This window comes from Lissotriton vulgaris, chromosome 11 (assembly GCF_964263255.1).
Source record: "Lissotriton vulgaris chromosome 11, aLisVul1.2, whole genome shotgun sequence".
Classification (NCBI taxonomy): domain Eukaryota; kingdom Metazoa; phylum Chordata; class Amphibia; order Caudata; family Salamandridae; genus Lissotriton; species Lissotriton vulgaris.
This window is the reverse complement of record NC_141699.1, coordinates 988,658,946-988,677,114: the sequence shown is the minus strand read 5'-3', so window position 1 is coordinate 988,677,114 and position 18,169 is coordinate 988,658,946. Positions and strand designations below refer to the sequence as shown.

General features: G+C 44.9%; 2 protein-coding genes across 2 annotated transcripts in view; both read right to left on the bottom strand.

Annotated features, from left to right (window-relative positions):
• The window catches only part of LOC147683825 (uncharacterized), a 1,174,400-nt gene that overhangs the window by 913,908 nt on the left and 242,323 nt on the right, over positions 1-18,169 (bottom strand). The gene's annotated exons all lie outside the window — the stretch shown is intronic.
• Positions 15,313-15,948, bottom strand: LOC147683827 (uncharacterized). Its single transcript, XM_086944915.1, has one exon. The coding sequence runs from the start codon at positions 15,946-15,948 to the stop codon at positions 15,313-15,315; it is 636 nt and encodes a 211-aa protein (XP_086801041.1).

Below are 18,169 nucleotides of genomic sequence, written 5' to 3'. Positions count from 1 at the left end.
TGGAAGGTGGAGGGGGCGGAGCGTGGGAGGGTGAGCTGGGAGGCGTTAGCGAAGGGGGAGGGACGGGCTGCAGGCACAACAAAATGGAGGGTTCCTAAACAACAACACAGCGCTATGCGAGGGCAGAGTAGATGCACCAAAACAAATGCGATCAGTTACAGCGTCGGCGCTATGCACACAGGTAGCGATTAATATTAAAAATCCTCAGATGGGCAACAGCAGTAATAGCACAATACGCCTGAGATAGTGTCTGCACTAAACAGCTATCAGCTACGCAAACGCGGAGCGCTACGCGGTGGAATGGGCGCTTTATCACGGGAGAGTAAAATGCCAGATGAAAGATAAGCCAGTGAATCAAATAGTCAGCGCTACGATACCGCAGTGGCGCTTGTAGGTCAGGAGGTGAGCAAGGAGCAACCGCTTCGCAGGGAGTTCAGCTGGTCACAGGGGCTTCTCAGCCGAGTGCTTCCAAGTGCTTCGTGGGTGGGAGGGTGAGCTGGGAGGCGTTAGCGAAGGGGGAGGGACGGGCTGCAGGCACAACAAAATGGAGGGTTCCTAAACAACAACACGGCGCTATGCGAGGGCAGAGTAGATGCACCAAAACAAATGCGATCAGTTACAGCGTCGGCGCTATGCACACAGGTAGCGATTAATATTAAAAATCCTCAGATGGGCAACAGCAGTAATAGCACAATACGCCTGAGATAGTGTCTGCACTAAACAGCTATCAGCTACGCAAATGCGGAGCGCTACGCGGTGGAATGGGCGCTTTATCACGGGAGAGTAAAATGCCAGATGAAAGATAACCAAGAACATTGTAATTTTAGTAGAGGGTGTATAGCAAGGAAGCAGGAGAGTGGTAAAGATACCATTACTAACCAGCAAAATGCCAAATACAGAACCAGTGTGATCTGTAGCAATGTGTCCAACTATTTCCTCATCACAAGAGATTCGACCCATATTTAATGTATCCTCATATTTCTGCGCTGCAGATGAAATGACGATTCTTAGCAAGGTGCTACAAATTGTATTTACTAAACGCCCAAATTTCTTCCAACAAATTTTTTATTTTTTGTTCCTTTTCAAAATGCTTTTAAACCAACTGTAGACACCAAAGGCCTATGTATGTGATCTACTTTCAATCTTCATTTACATGACTTGCCAGTAGAAACACCTCGAGATACAGGAGATAAGTGAAGTAGAGAATATTGAAAAAACAACAAATACATCCCATTCTACATTTCAAAGACAGAAAGAGGGAGTCTCACATTCCTTAATAATAATATGAACATAAAAATCAAGCCCATGGATAAGAATGGCGCAATTGCGATACACGATACTATCAATTACAAATAACATATTTAATTCCAACTAAACAACTAAGACCATTATGTGAGACTGCCCTAGCATGCACTGATCTACCTTCAATTGCAGATCCTAAAATTGATAGGCCAAGCACTGGACGTTCGAATAATATGAATCAATGAATGAGAGTTTCTTAATAAAACTCATCACAGGTCTTCGGCTACATACACCTTTCAGAATTCCTTAAAATAATGCAATGTTTCCATGGATGTCTCATTGTTTCAGTGTGCAGCTCTACACTCTAGCCATTGTGTCAATAGTTTAGCCATTTTCTTCAACCATTTTTCCTACCATTCCATTATATGTCAGGGATAACACAGATTGCATCAAGGGGGTAAAAAATATCAAATTTAACTCTGGGTGTGAGGTAGGGTCAAACTGGATATTGAACCCTTGTACACTAATATGCCATAAGATACAGCCATTAACGTAATAACCATGTAGGTGACACCCAAATGATTTAATACAAATACTTACAGGATTCACTATGCAATGTGCAAGACTAGCCCTCACACAAGTCTGTTTCATTATCAGAACTGAGTTCATCCAACAAAATAAATGAACAGCGATGGGAGCTTGCATAAACTCATACTGAGCAAATTTGTTTGTAGCAGACTATAGGAAAAAGAGTGTCAATGCAGACAGTAATCAATTCAAAAAATGTTTTAGTTTGTGACATGGTTATATGGCCAGAGGATGCAACTAAAATTCACATGGAGCCACAATTAAAGTAACCTCTGAACAAACCACAAGAAAAAAACTATTCACATTTCTACCGAAAAGCCAATGGAGAGAAAATAAACTCAATTATTTTTTTATAGAAGCCATCATAGTCATATTATGAAGGATTTACCATTTGGTGAGTTTCTGTAGGTCAGGCAGAACTGAAGAAGCAACAATGACTTTTTTATAAAGTTACACTGTCTGGATACTAAGATAATCAGAAGAGGCACTCCCAAATGTCTAGAGAAATGTACCAGGGAATGTACATCGTTTTCCATGAGCAACTGTTTAACCCAAGTGAGGATAAACAGAATGAAAGACTGACATATGTAACCTTCTAAAAAGCATTTAGGAATGAAATGAAAAATTTAGCAACCAGAAACTGGCATCTACAATGTGAGGTGAGCCCAACTCCTCCACTATTTGCTTTCAAATAGTACAGTAGGATAAAGAAAAATGTAAACAGGGCACATTGACATAACAGAACCATTGCTTTGTTGACAAGACTTGAGTAGGGCCTATGCACTCTCTTGGTAATGTCTGAACCGGCTGTGGTATTTTTTTACTGTTAACCTTTGATTCCCTTTTGAAATACACCAGCTGATGAAATTCTCAGTACTTTTCTCAACAAAGCCAGTTCACCCATCCTCAAGCACAGACAGATGCATACCGGTCCTCGTGAGAAGTCAGTATTCCCCATAATTTAGTTGTAGCCAACTTCAAAATCCTTCTGAGATAGTCTTGATGAGGTAACATTTGTTCTCTTTAGCAATGTGTGATTCTATCTACCCTCTGACTGGATTCTCTTGCAGCACTCCATTACACAAGGTGAGCCCTTTACTCCCCTGCCTTTGAGATTATATATTCAATTGAAAGACTTCTTCAGCATCTAAAGACTGAAAGTTGAGTATTTTTAGGCCTTTTCGTGACTTGATGACAGGATTTCAAGTAACCTTGGGATAAGCTTGCACATTTCCTTCACTAAACAACCCTTAACATGGAATATCACTTTCATATTCATTATTGTTTAGTGATTAAAAGGTTAAAGGACTGACAATACTTTGCATATTCTTGTGAAGATTACTATTGGATGGCATCCTGCTCACAAATCTGTCTGTTATCATAGGGAAGTTCTTATTATTCCTTACTCACATCAGCTGACCCATTGCCTTCCCTGTCAAACAACTGTGAGACTATATTCCGGAATAAACAAAAACCTCACCCGCAAGCTACAGAACATCCAGAATGCCGCCGCAAGACTAGTCCTCGGCCTGCCAAGACACTGCCACATCTCCCAGCAATTGCACACACTCCACTGGCTCCCTATCAAGGCTAGAGTCACCTTCAAGATGCTCACCCACCCACACAAGGCCCTCAATGACACCGGACCAGCATACTTGAACAGCCGACTCAAATTCCACGCACCCCAGAGGACCCTACAATCAGCCCGGCTCTCCTACACTGTGGTTCCCCGCACCAGAAAGACCAGATCGGGAGGCCGCTCCTTCTCCTTCTTCGCGACCCACGCCTGGAATGCCCTTCCGCTCCCCCTCAGACAGACAACATCGCTCCCCATCTTCGCAAGAAACCTCAAAACCTAGCTCTTCGACATTTTCATTGGAAAACATAATAACATCTTACTCCTGGGAAAAATCTACAACTTTTTTCAGAAGCTTACAATGCAATAGAAAAATCACTTATAACAGTAATTTATATCGTTTCTTGCATCCGTTAGAAACATCTTGGGCACCTGAAAACATACAATTCTGTACTGCGGGATGCTGATCGTCTGAATGTTTGTGTCCCTGACATAGATGCCATATTATTGATGAAATTGTCTTCGCTTTCCTGCGCAGAAGTACGGATATTGCTGGTGGTCATTTGAACTTTGCTGAATGTCTCCAGTGGACTGGTCACCTGAACCATTCCTTTTACAACATCGCAGCTCCAGTGTGCCATTTAATTTAATTATTAATTGTATGCTTCAGTAGAATAGTGACGCTAGAAGGGTGTCTGTCTACAGAGCTTGCATGAGTGTTAATACCTGAAAACACAAGCTGTTGTTTTCCTTTTTTTATGATAAATTAGACATCACTGGAAAGCAACTACTAATGATTTTGGTAAGATATCAATACCTTTACTCCCTCGCCTCTGTACTAACACCAACAAGGTTCTGCCCTATTCCCTCCATTGTTGACACTGCACTGTAAGCATTGTTCTCTATACATTTAAAAAGTGGTCTATAGATGGTATGGCAGGGCTCATATTGGCCCTTTGGCTAGGTAAGGTGTGGCACTCAACCTTGGCCCTAGGTGAATTAGGTGTCTTTGAGGTATAGGAAGTCTCTGCTGTTGTCTCTCTCTGCTAAGTGTTTGTTGAGGTCGTGTGTGTACAACAGTTGAGGATGTGTCAGATGGTGACATAGGTTTTGCAAAAACAATAGGGGCTTTATTGTGGACTGCCAGACTCATAGGGCACGACTGTAGTGGTCCAGCCACCGCCGCACTCTCAGTCTGACTGCCCCATTATGAGTTTGGCGGTCTGCCCGGCATTTAACCACTGCAGCTGCCAGAAAACCGCTGTTACCTGGCGGTGGTGGGGCAGTCTAAGGGCCGAAATATGCTTGGTCGTGCTCTGAGGCACAGCCAAGTAAATTACAACTTTTCTCACCACCAGCGCTGTCATGGAGGTTCTTCTTCCATAAAAAGGCTGGTGGTGAGGAAAGAAAGGGGGCCCTATAGGTCTCTCTCTTTTCCCCCTGTGCATTGGGGTGTATGCACGGGGGCACATGTTGTGCCACCCGTTATTTCTGCACCCCCAGTTCCTGCACAGGAAGAAATTATTTCTGTGCACGAATGTGCACTGTGGTCCTGTGGAGGTGCTGTTTCAGGCTGCCAATGTTATTTTATGTTATTGGATTTGTAGAGCACATGGCTGCCCCACCACTGGGGCGTCCCAGCCCGATTCCAAAGATAACCAGACAAAAGAGGAAGGACGGGGTGGAGAAGCAGGCAGGGAAGAGCCAGGTCTTTACAGCCTTCCTGAAAGCCCCTTGGTTTTGTATACTTCTGATTGTACATGGATGAGCATTCCAGAGGGAGGACGCTGAAACTCAGAATGACCGACCTCCGGCTCGTGCTCTTCTAACACAGGGAACACTAGCCAGGTGTTGGTTCAAGGAGCACAGCGCAAGTTCCGGAACATAAGGAGTAAGAAGGTTGGCTAAGATAGAAGGGGCTTGAGCATAGAGAATTCTATGAGAAATGCACATGGGCTTAAATTGAATTCTCTTCAGAACCGGAAGTCAATGCAGCTTCGGTATAGATTTTGAAGTTGTTGGACTTGCAGGTCCAACAGAAGTAGAGCAGAATTTAGGGAGGGAGAGGAGAGTCCGAGCCGCAGCATTCTGTAGCCTCTGAAGGTGATAAATACCAGCTTTGTTGGCCCCAAGATAAAGTGAATTTCGGTAATCCAGTCTATCATAGTAAATTTATGATGGGCATAAGGGTTTGGGCATCAAAGAACACAAGTAGTGGCTTAAATCCGAGTAGGACCCCGAAACAGCTGCCAGCCACAGATGTTGGCTGTGCCAGAAAAGTTGAAGCACAGTCAACCCAGATGCCCAAGTTTTTTACGATTTCCTTTGGGGGCGGGGAGCTCCCAGCGCGGCAGGCCACTAGCAGTCACTCCAAAGATGCGTGTCCCTTCCCATAAGGAAAATCTCAGGTTTACTCGCATTCAACTGTAGGTAATTAGCGGCCATCCAATCAGCAATGGCCTTCATGTTGAGTAAATGAGCCTTAAAACAGCATCGTCACATGGCCGCCACGCCACCCGCCGACCCGCCAGGCCACAAAATTACTTATAATCTCTGGGCCGGCGGTGACTCTTGGCAATGCGGGAGCGTTACGGTGGCGTACCGCCCGCCTCGCCATCATTCGCATTCAGGCATTAAGTTACTTTTCAGCACGTACTTCCTTACTACAAATTCCTCCAGCACATCATCACCTGGATCAGGGCTAATATTTGTGGGAGTGACTATGTAAATTACCACAAATTGTTTTTGTGAATTGCAAATAGTAAACCTCTATTAAGAGTCGCTAAAATAGGGATTTCTAAACTTGACCAGTCAGTGTACAAAAATAAAAACTAGACCTTAGGAAGGCAAAGCACATACCAATCTACTCTTTTAGCGGTTGCAAACCAATTTTTGATTGGTTTACGGCTTACTAAATGTTAGTACATCTGGCCACCTCACTTTAAAAAAAAAAATCATTTTTAATTCCTTGGCTCATTTATGAAGTGCCAAGATGCCCATGTTCACCTTTTTTTAGGATTTCAGCGAAGTTTGGTCAAAGTCAAATATTAAGGCCAATTTTTCATTTGCATACAAATAATGAAAAACTATGGATTTTTAATCCTCCGGCAAGAACTAAAATAACCAGATGAGCCATATCAATTCCAAATCACACTGTTATCCTTATATCGATCAGGGAACCAACGTGTGAAGCATGGCTAAGCTATTTGTATTGTGCATCACAGGCTGCAAAATTAGCGCTGTGATAAAGAAATATATATATTTACACACACAATAGTACAGGCATGTTTAACGCAGTAGAAGAGACATACGCGATACCGAAACCTAACTCAGTCGCATATTTGACCATGGCCATCCAAATCCTAGATTTAATTTTTACATTTTTTTTTCATACTGTATGCACAAGCCCTCAGGTTTTACTATCTTCAATATTTGAAAAAGCCAAAAATTGTGAGATATATCATTCCTGAATTAAAATATCATCCGAGGAAGGTCCCATTTATCAACATCACTTTGAGAGACAGTGGATGATGTGATGGGATTATGTAGATCTCAAATATCTATGGATGAATGAAATTGGGTAACCTTAGAAACCCCAGGTACGCTCATAAAGCTATAAATCAAATGTCAGCCCTCTCAGCTGTGCACACAATAGCACAACATAATTCCTTCAAATATTCATAACCGCATGCAGTATATCATTTTATATGTCTCCCCCCATTATGCGTCTTTTGAAGGCATCTAGACCAGCACATAAAGCATTTACATATTTGCTGGTAAAGGACACGAATAATGCAGATATTAAAGCAAAGCCAGAGACAGGTTAACAGCAACTTTTGGTTCCTGGTTGCAAGGCACAAAGGGCAGCCTATCAAAATGCAGGCAATTAGTTAAAGGGCAAGTGAAAATCCAGCAATCGGTGCTCTTGATTGCAAAAATGCAAACTGGGGTATGTGTACGTTTCCAACAAAAATGATTTGCCAAAAACAGTCTCAAAATAATACGGCTGAAAATTAACGAGTTAGACGGAATAACACTTTTTTATCTTACTATTCTTATTTGTATCATTATCTTTTAGGATCTATGTGTGTAGATCGAATAAAGATGAAATTGAAAATTGAATAACACGTTCTTTTATTTTTAATTACTGGTATATATGTCAGTTGGTCATACCATCCTGGTAAATTAAAACTAGTTTCCCTGCCTGTACATATAAGCTAATAATAATTGCATTCATTCTATGTTTTTTGTTTTATGAAATTTATTTTAATATAGAGGGGCAATGAAAATAGCAATTATTGACTTCATAATTAATTTAATGGAGGCCTCACAAATTCATAGAGCCAATCATTTAAAATTACATAAGCACAGTTTCTAGTTATTCAAACATTAGCCCACTTAATACCTCCATCCAAAATTCAGCAATAACTGTAATTAATTTTCCACACATCACCTCTGGTTCCAGTTGAGCAAACACAGATGTATATTTTGCATCATCACTCACCCCCAGATTCATCAAAGTCCTCTTTTGCGAGACCTTAATAGCGATTATTAAGGAATCGCTATTAAAGACTCGCAAAACGGGATGCATGTAGAAATCGCAATTTATTTAGAGATTTCTAATGCTTCCTTATTTGCGAATCGCTAATTGCTAATCGCAAATAAGGAATGGCTTTCCCATTCATTCCTATGGGCCTCAAGGCCCATAGGAATGAATGGGGAGTCATTCCTTATTTGCGATTAGCAATTAGCGAATCGCAAATAAGGAAGCGATTTCAAGGGTGCCAGGGTGTCCAAAGGACACCCTGTAGCACCCCTGAAATGCAAATGTACACTGGTGTTGCGCACACACATGTCCTTTGGACATGTGTGTGTGTAACATACAACTTAGAAAAATGCACTAAAGTGCATTTTTCTAAGTTTTCGCTATTTACCACGAAGTTACACTTCGCGGTAAATAGCGGCCCCTTATTGCGAATTCGCAATTTTAAAAAAGTTCATGAATAGCATTTAAGGAATCTCTAATTGAGATTCCTTAAATGCGATTCTTCGCAATTTAGCGATTTCTATAATTGCGATTTTTGCATTTGGGATGATGAATCCCAAATGCAAAAATAGCGCTCGCAAAGGGCCAGATTCTCAGAATCTGGCCCTTTGCGAGCCGATTTTGGCTTCATGAATCTACCTGTTAGTTCCCTCGGCTGTACTGGATGTACTATGGAAATGTTGTGGCTTTAGATCACTCTTTCATTCATCTATCAGTGCTTAATTTGTCAGAACATATACATTTCTTAAGGGCCTTCAGCCACTACAATGGTGGGGTTGCTGAAAACCAAGGCTGACTAGTCTTCATTCCACTTCTTGCCTTTTAATTCCACTTCCCAACACTTCCTTTCTCATTATCTCACTCTTGCTACTTCTTTTTTTTAATCTATCCTTTCTACCTTTTTCAGTATTTCCCATCTTTATTTTCCTTCTTCTTGTTTCCTTTACTGTTTTTCTCTTCCTCTGACTAAAAGTCTAATGTTGAAAAATGAGCCCTGATCTCAAAATGTGAATGCATGTGCCCACCACCTGCACCTACTTACTCAAATAAGCACCCAATTAGATACCTTGAAACCCATCAGGAAGTGAATTACCGATTACGCAGTCAGGCATAACTGACTGAGCTCAAGTTCTTTCGAACTAGGGGTGGGCATGAAACGCGCAGCAGGCGGAATCAGCATGTCACGCTGCTCGCGCTGATTTTTAGCACCCTCTGCTTGTACCACACAGCAAAATAACCCCTGAGGGTACTGCTTCTTCGCTGTCACTCAAGTAGATGTTATGTTATGTTATGTTATGTTATGTTATGTTAATAACTTTTATTCGGCGCACAGCTGCCCCAGCAAAGGGGCGTCCTGGCGCCTGATCAAGTACCACAACACAACAAATCGATGCTGAAAAGAGAAGGGATCAGTCAGCAGAAGCGAACAGATGGGTTTTTATCGCGCGTCTGAAGAGAGTCAGGCTGTTTAGAGCACGAATATGGACAGGGAGGGAGTTCCATAATCCAGCCGCCAAAACTCGAAAGGAACGACCTCCTATCCTACTCAGTCTGAACCTACTCTTAATCGCCAGATGAAGAGATTCCGACCTGAGAGACCGCGTGGGGACATAGGGGGAAACAAGGCCCGCAAGGGCAGGAGGAGAGGAGAGTTTCAGGATCTTGAATGTCAGACAGAGAGCCTTGAATTTAATTCTCTGTCTGACCGGCAGCCAGTGAAGGGAGGTCAGGACTGCAGAGACAGAACAACGTCTCGGGAGGCCAACAATGGCCCGCGCAGCGGCATTCTGCACCCTCTGCAGCCTGGTGGCCTCAGCCTGATTAACTCCAAGCAGCAGTGCACTCCCATAGTCCAGCCGAGAAAGAATGGAGGCTTGGACCACCAGTTGCCGAGTAGGGGGGTCGAAGAATTTGAGGATTGGTCTCAGTCCTCGCAAGATACCATAACAGGTAGCTGCAATCTTCTTTGTGTGGCTGGTAAAAGAGAGATTAGGATCCAGCCAGACCCCCAAGTTCTTAACTTTGGCCGCTGGGATGGGGGTCACCCCTAATTCAGTTCTAATCGAGTGGCATATTTTCATTTAATTTAAAACGTTTTATATAGCATGAAAAAACCGCAAACAGTGGCAACCGCCCACGACTGCCCACTTTGAGAAAATCTCTCCGGATGCAGTTCTAGCGCCTGAAAATCATGCTAGTGGATGACAATTTATCCTCACCAACTTACCGTTGGAGAGCTGCGCACGAGAAAAAACTTGCCCATGTGGCGGGTGGCGGAGTTTTACTGGAACTCTGCATTACAAGCTTAAACCGGAGTGGGCAAACTCTGCAAACTTGGCCGGCGGAGCAAAATTTATCACCCACCCCTACTTTAAACCCCCGTTTGTATGTTGTCATCGCACATATACCACCTACATCACTTAACTGCAAAATGTGAACCCAACATGTTGCTAGCACTGTGTCCTAGATTGGCTGTAATGAGCCTGGTAGGATATTTACCTGAATAAATGATATGAGGGGAAAAAAATTCTATTTTTTCCCCCGTACGTCATGAAAATAATTCTTGCCAATAGAATCATAGGTTCTTACATAGAATTTGGTAGACAAAATATTCTGTCAAAATATGTGGATAGTCCGGGTGGGGGGTGCTAAAAACTGGAGTATGGATAATTGAAGGTAAGTAAACAATTTAATAAATAAAACGAATTTCGTAGCACACCCTGCATCGCATTTTGAGATGCAGGGCACGCTACGAAATTCGTTTTATTAATTACATTGTTTACTTACCTTCAATTATCCCTACTCCAGTTTTTAGCACCCCTCACCCTGCCCCTCCCCCGCCCCGCCTCTCCTCCGCCCCACCGAAACTCCCTCCTCGGGCCGTGGCTGGCATGCCACCAGTGCTAATCCGGACCCTGTCCCATTCGCCAAACTCTAAATGGGGCCTACACTGTTATTTATTTAGGGGCAGATTTACAAGCCCCTTGCGCCACGTTTACGCCACCTTGCGTGACGCAACAGCAGTGTAAACGTGGCAAATCCCTGCGAGGCATTTACAATGTGACGCATCTAGGGAGATGCGTCACGTTATAAAGCCCAGCGCCACAATGGGGGCGTTCCCACGCAGGGTGGGCGTTCCGGCGCCTGTGTGCCTCGCAAAAGTGCCTGCGTGAAATCTACAAGATTTCACGCAGGCACTTCCGCGACAATGCTTGAAGCAGGCGTAAGGACTGAGCATTGCTGGAGTTGCGTCGCGCTTGCGACGTTACTCCAGCGATGCGCCGCCCTTACGTCACGAGATGCGTCACGCATCTGCCTACCCTTGCGCCACGGCGCGCCGCATTGTAAATGCGGCGCATCTGCGTGACGCAAGGGTAGTTTTGCGTGACGCATTTGTTCTGGCGCATCTCTGCTGATATGCAGAAATGCGCCAGAACTTAGTTTTTCCTCTACACCTTTTGTAAAAGGCACGCACGAGGAGGCGCTACGACCCGATGAGCCCTAACTGGGCCCTGTCTGTTGAAAGGAGGGCTCTTTACCCTGATAGCCTCCTCCAGTCGCCTTCTCTCTACGCCCAGGACCTCAACCACACGGTTCAACGAGAATAAATTACTTTATTTCTATTACAACGGCGGCGGCGCTGTAACTTAATTTCATTAGCTCAAACCTGTTGAGAGCAGCCGGATTTCCATAGCAGGGCGCACTCGAAATGAAAAGACGCTTTCGATTCTCAATTAAGGGAGTCTTTCCCTTTCAACCGAAATGAATGTTATCGAAAGCAATTAGCATGGACTGGAAAATCTCTCATTAATGAGGGGGAGTGCGGGTGAGTAAACAGCAATGAAAAGATGAAATTAGAGACGAATCTCTTCTTGTTGGTCCGAATAATTACATGCTTAGTTGCCTAATTGTCTAGTGAAAAGCGCGGCGGTGATAGTAACAGATTGCCGCGTTCATTAGGCTGCCAAAGGCCACCTGCTGCTGGGGCTCGGTTGCCTGCAGTCTATATACACGTGTTTGTCCCAGGGGGGGCTTATTTGGACACAACACTGGCTGCGAAGAGCAAATGAGCCTGCCAATATGTTGCAATATTGTGCGCTTTGTGCCAAGAAACGAGAACTTAATATGCCAACTATAACCAATCGAGCTAACAGGGGAACGGAAGTTTATCTGGAATGTGACCCCATAATGTGTCCCTGTGTAGGGCTCTGAAGCCTGGAGGTATCGGCCTTTCAGGACAGGGCCCCCAGCTGCTCCGAATTTTATCGGACAAAAGGCACATTAAACGTGTTGTGTACTTTTTTGTTGGTTATTTCGGTGCAATTGTTTAAGGAAAACAAGAGGCCACATGTATCAAAAAAGTCTTCTGCGATTTTTACCAAACCGCTATTTGGAAATGCTAACCGCCTGATTCATCAAGCCGAAATGGGCTCGCAAAGGGCCAGATTCTGAGAATCTGGCCCTTTGCGAGCGCTATTTTTGCATTTGGGATTCATCATGCCAAATGCAAAAATCGGTAATAGCGATTTCGCAATTTTGTGAGGAATTACATTCAAGGAATCTCTATTTGAGATTCCTTAAATGCAATTCATCATCCATTTTAAAATTGCGAATTCGCAATTTCGGCCCGATATTTACCGCGAGGTCAAACCTCGTGGTAAATAGCGAAAACTTAGAAAAATGCTTTTAAAAGCATTTTTCTAAGTTGCATGTTGCACACACACGTGTCCTTTGGACACGTGTGTGTGCGCAACACCTGTTCGTATTTACTTTTAAGGGGTGCTACAGGGTGTCCTTTGGACACCCCTGGCACCCTTTAAATCGCTATCTTATTTGCGATTAGCAAATTGCTAATCGCAAATAAGGAATACTCCCCATTCATTCCTATGGGCCTTTTGGCCCATAGGAATGAATGGGGAGTTATTCCATATTTGCGATTAGCAATTTGCTAATTGCAAATATGGAATATGTAGGAATCGCATTTGTTTTTGCGATTCCTACATGAATGCCGTTTTGCGAGTCTGGAATAGCGATTCCTTATGAATCGCTATTTCAAACTCGCAAAACGGCACTATGATGAATCAGGCTGTAAATGCTATCCATGTAATGAATCGCCAAAGTTTTTGTGATTCCTTAAAATTACCTAATAGCGATTCGGTAAATAGGTAATTGTTATTAGGTAATATTACTCCATTCGTTCCATAGGTGCGAAAAGTTTTGCATTAGCTAATTTGCGATTGCCTACTTGGTAATCACAAATTAGTGAAAGCAAAGTCAAGGGTGCCCGCGGGCCTGAGGCCTCCCTGAAGCACCCCCAATAAAATGATTGTGCACATGTAAAGCGCACATATGCCCTGGGGCATGCGTGTGCTACAGTGCACATTGAAGAATGCAGTTTTGTGCATTTTTCAAAGTTTACACATCGTTACCATTGACTTGAAGTTGATGGTAATTGCATTTTCCTAAATGCACAGTTTGCATTTGGAAAATGCTTCATACATGTGCTAACAGAATCACATATTGCTAATCCCTATTTGCGTTTGCAATTGTGTGTGATCGCGAAAAATTGCGATTATCTAAATTTGCGACTGTAAGCCTTTCCTAGATCATGAAAGGCGATTTTGCATTTGCAAACAGACAACTTTTGCGATTTGCACAAATTGCGATTTGCACCATTTGCGAATGCAACATTTTTCATACTTGCGGCCCTTAATATTTAATAGGATAAACCCTTCAAACAAAAACCTAATCCCGTTTCTTGTTTGTTTGTGTTTTCAATGTTTTCATTCCTGTGAACGTGCTTATCACCTTAGCTGCTTGTAAATATCCCTCCCCAGTGCTGCGCTGTCCATTGGAACAAGTGCAAAACCCAGCAGCTCCAGTGAACACAGGGGGTGTAGCTTGGTCAGTAAGACTGCGGGGGGGAGAGCTTCAAATTTTCCGATAATCATGCTGGCATATCATGTCAATCATTATGTGAGAAGCTGCACATGAGGTGGGCTTAAGGGCCAGTGGAAAGGGAAAAGAGTGCAGATTGTGAGGGACACTTAAAAAAAAGTATTTTGTAAAATAGCCATGTTTTAAGATCTTCTAAACAGAGACACAAGTGGGTGAGTGTGAATTTTTTTTGTCTGAGTAAGTATTTAAACATCCCAGGTAAAATCCGAGAGACACTTTACCATAACCAACTGAAAACTCCTGTACCCAACTATTTATTAAAAAATACATTTATTAGGGGGTTGTAACACCTCAAACACCACCTCTGAACCTACGCCCCTGATTAAACAGCATAATTCTTTGTGTGTCCCAGCACTAAGGTTGCTGTGATCAAGATTTCCATTCAATGGCCAGCGCCCAGATAGATTCATTTCACTTATGTGTGTATTCACTGGTGTTATCCTGTCCTGGACATTGTAGTTCCTTATGATGAGCACACACCCGCCTACACCATAGGACAGCTTACAAATTTGATTTAAAAAAATCAATGAAATTCACAAGTTATGTTAAGGTATGGAGCCATCAAACGGATCTGCTAATACCCCCATGCATAACATCACGGGCAACATTACATGGACTATGTCAGCTTCATAGGAGTCATATATGAAATCAAGTGCAGCATACAGAGCAAAAAGGTACCTATACGGTCCTTGTTACATGCAAAGGCATAGGATATTTGTGCCATGGCCAACAGTCTGGCCATGGTTGTAGCATACACAGTGCATAGCTATTCAAGGAGAATCACAGAGCATAGTGCCCCACAGTAAGTGGTACACACATGGCATGATTTTTGGCCAAGCTCCATGTCTTTTACCTACAAAGGCATAAGGCTAACAAAATATGGCAAAGGGTTGAGCCTCATAGGGCCCGGATCCCCCAGCATGCTCCACGCCCACCCAAACCCACCATGCAATGAACTCTTTGAGAAAGGGGTGGGTGTAAAACGGCCATGTTTAATAACAACAATCATAAACATGACAAAGATAAGATCAGGTAAACATAAACATTATTAATATTGCATTAAATCTTCAACAAAATTGCATTTTTATTATTAAAAATTCTTCTTTCCCCCAGCACCAAGGGGCCCTCTGGCTTGCATATCCCCAGGCTGAGTTCCCCACGCCAGGGGCAACCCACCTGTGCCCTCTGAGTGGTGGGTCCCAACCCTCGAGTCCTTGTCCGCCATTTCCAGGGCCCACCCCTCGGCCACCATGCTGCCCAGGATCCCAGGAGGCTCGTACCTGTCGCCCTAGCCTCCCCAGCCGGTGGCCTCCATTTCCCTGTGGAGAGCTTACCATCTCTCCCCTCGGTGCTGGCTTAGGGAGTGCGCAAGGCGGACTCCCGTCCATTGTGTAAGTGTATGTCAATGGTCCAATGTCTCATTACCGCCACAAGGACGACTACGGCCCACAGGTCCGTCGCCCTTCCCCCCTTCAAGCAAGTTCTGCACAAAGGACCAAATTCCCCGGATCCATGTGTGTGTGCCTAAGTCCGACAAGTGCACTCCATCTTGGTGATACATTGCTGCTCCGGAAATCATTTTGTGCGGAAGGTGAACCAAGCGACCCTTCACTGAGCACAACTTAGCCAACTCCCCATTCAGCCGTCTAACAGACACATTCAGAGCCCTAGCCCGGACTCCATCGCCCCAAGATTGTCGTGGGATCATGCAGGACCATGCGATCCTGGCTTGCGGGAAGGTCCTCCCCAGCCATGCGAATTCGGTGAGCAGCGCCTCTTTAACTGCCAGGCGTCCACGGTCACCCATGTCGTTGCCTCCCAGATGAATGATGATCAGATCCAGGGACTTCTGTCCCTCGCGTTCTTTAATCTCCTCTGCAAGGCGCCTCAAATGCTGAATTCGCATTTCTCCCACTCCATGCCACAAGAATTCAGTCCCCTCCAAGCCAGGTGGTTTCCGCACTCGACGATGTTGTAACCGCACCGCCGCGCGCCGCACGAACGAGTGTCCCAAGACCCACACCACCTTTCGCGGCATACTAGTAATCGGAGAAGAAATAGAAAAGTCAGGCATAGTCAAGTCATCATGTCATAGCAATTCAGGACTCACGTATCGTTTGAAGCATTCGGACGACCAACGTCCCACTTTCTTTACTGCGGAAGATGATAATCCTGCCTCTGCTGCTAGTGTGGCTGCCCCTATCCTAAAGGAATGAGATGAATATCCAGAATTCCCGAGTCCCAATTCTATCAGTGCCCTCTGCAGCACAGCTTTAAACTGGTACTGCGACACACAGTCTCCCTGTTCATGAATGAATAGGGCCTGGATCTTCCCCTGCGGGCGAATGACTAAGTATGCCTGCATACAGGCGACCGGGCAAATAGGTGCCGCGGGTGTGGGGCTCAAATGTATCACCACCTCTTTGCCTGACTGGTCGGTCTTAGATTTCCTCAGGACCACTACTAATTCCCCAGCCGCAATCCTGGTGTCTTCAAATTGGATCCCCCCATCCCAGTCTGTTCTAGCAGTCTCCACAATCTCTCCCAGGCGGAAAGCCCCATAAAAGGCTAGAGAATACACTGCAGAGAAAAGCGTGCTTTCGAATGCGGATGTACATATCCCAGGAAGGACCCCTAGGATGCCGCCCAGGATCCCTATGTTCAAATGACGTCTCCTGTCCCGCCTAGGGCCTTCTAACTTAGCCCACCCTGACAAGGCCTTCCTGACAAGAAATGATGACCCAGGATCCCGAGTCCCCGCTAACCTAGCGAAGAACCCAACTGGCGTACGAGAGTGGTCTGCCTTGATCCCTCAGCTCCTGGAGGAAGAAGTACATGGCTTGATCAGAAAACCAATTTGCAATACCTGACCTCTGCACCACCGTCCTGTAAGACAAAAAATTCTGCTGATATGCTTTCTTAGTGCGTTCACTCAATGAGGCACCTACCAGCCCCGCTAGAGCGGGGCTCCAATCTTCCACAGTGATGGTGGAAACACTGTCATCCGGTCCTCCGCCTCGGGATGATATCTCCGTAAGTCCTGCAACTTGGAACGAGACAAAGCATCAGCAGCATGATTGTCTACCCCTGGGATGTGTGCCGCCCTAAACAGCAAGTTCAGTTTCAAACATGACAACACCAAGCGCTTCAACAACCTCAGGACATGTCTACATGTAGCGCTCTGCCTGTTAATGGCCTCCACTACTGCCATGTTATGTGACCAAAATATGACTGACCTATCCCTGAATTGCTCTGCCCATATGGTCACTGCTACTAGGATTGGAAACAATTCCAAGAAGGCTATATTCCTGGTCAGGCCACTCTCATGCCACCCCTGTGGCCACTCGACCCCACACCACTGAGGACCAAGAATTGCCCCAAAACCAATGCTGCCCGCTGCGTCCGTGAACAGGCCCAGCTCTGTGCTGGACACCACCGGCGCCCGCCGCACAACTGCGCCATTAAAATGTTCCAGGAAATCGCGCCACACTCTAAGGTCCTCCCTCACCTCTGCCCGAAGGCGCACCCGGTGATGTTTCTGTGTTAAGCCCACCATGGCCCTAGCTATCGATCTCGAGAAGGGGCGGCCCACAGGGATAATCCTGAGGGCGAAGTTCAACTGTCCGACCAATACCTGCAATTGGTGAAGAGTTACTTTGGTACTGGCCAATGCAGAATCAATCGCCTTAGAGAAGGCCACCACTTTGTCAAGGGGCAACCTACACTCGCCTGCTACTGTATCGATTTTAATGCCCAAAAAGGACATGCATGTCGCAGGACCCACTGTCTTACCGGGGGCCAAAGGAACCTGAAACTCCCTGGACAAGGCCACCAACTCTTCTAACGCCTGTGCACATGCCGCTGACGCGGCAGGACCCATGACCATGAAGTCATCCAAGTAATGTACCACATCCTGGCACCCTGTCCTGTGCGAAAACAACCATTGGAGCATGGAACTAAAGGTTTCAAAGTACCTACAAGACACAGCGCACCTCATTGGCATGCATCGGTCGTAATAAATCTGCTGGTTCAGCTGGAAGCCTAACAACTTGTAATCATCAGGGTGGGCTGGCAACAAGCGGAATGCTGATTCTATGTCCGTTTTGGCCATCATCTCCTTGGGACCCAGATCTCTTAATTTTTTAAGGGCAGCGTTGAATGAGGAATATGTCACGGAACACAAGGATGGGTCAATCGCATCATTAACTGAGGCCCCCACCGGCGCAGACAGGTTATAAATCATTCTAAACTGGCCAGGT

Excerpts from the sequence above, each read along its gene's own strand:
- LOC147683827 (XM_086944915.1), bottom strand. The coding sequence starts at position 15,948 with ATGCCGCGAAAGGTGGTGTGGGTCTTGGGACACTCGTTCGTGCGGCGC.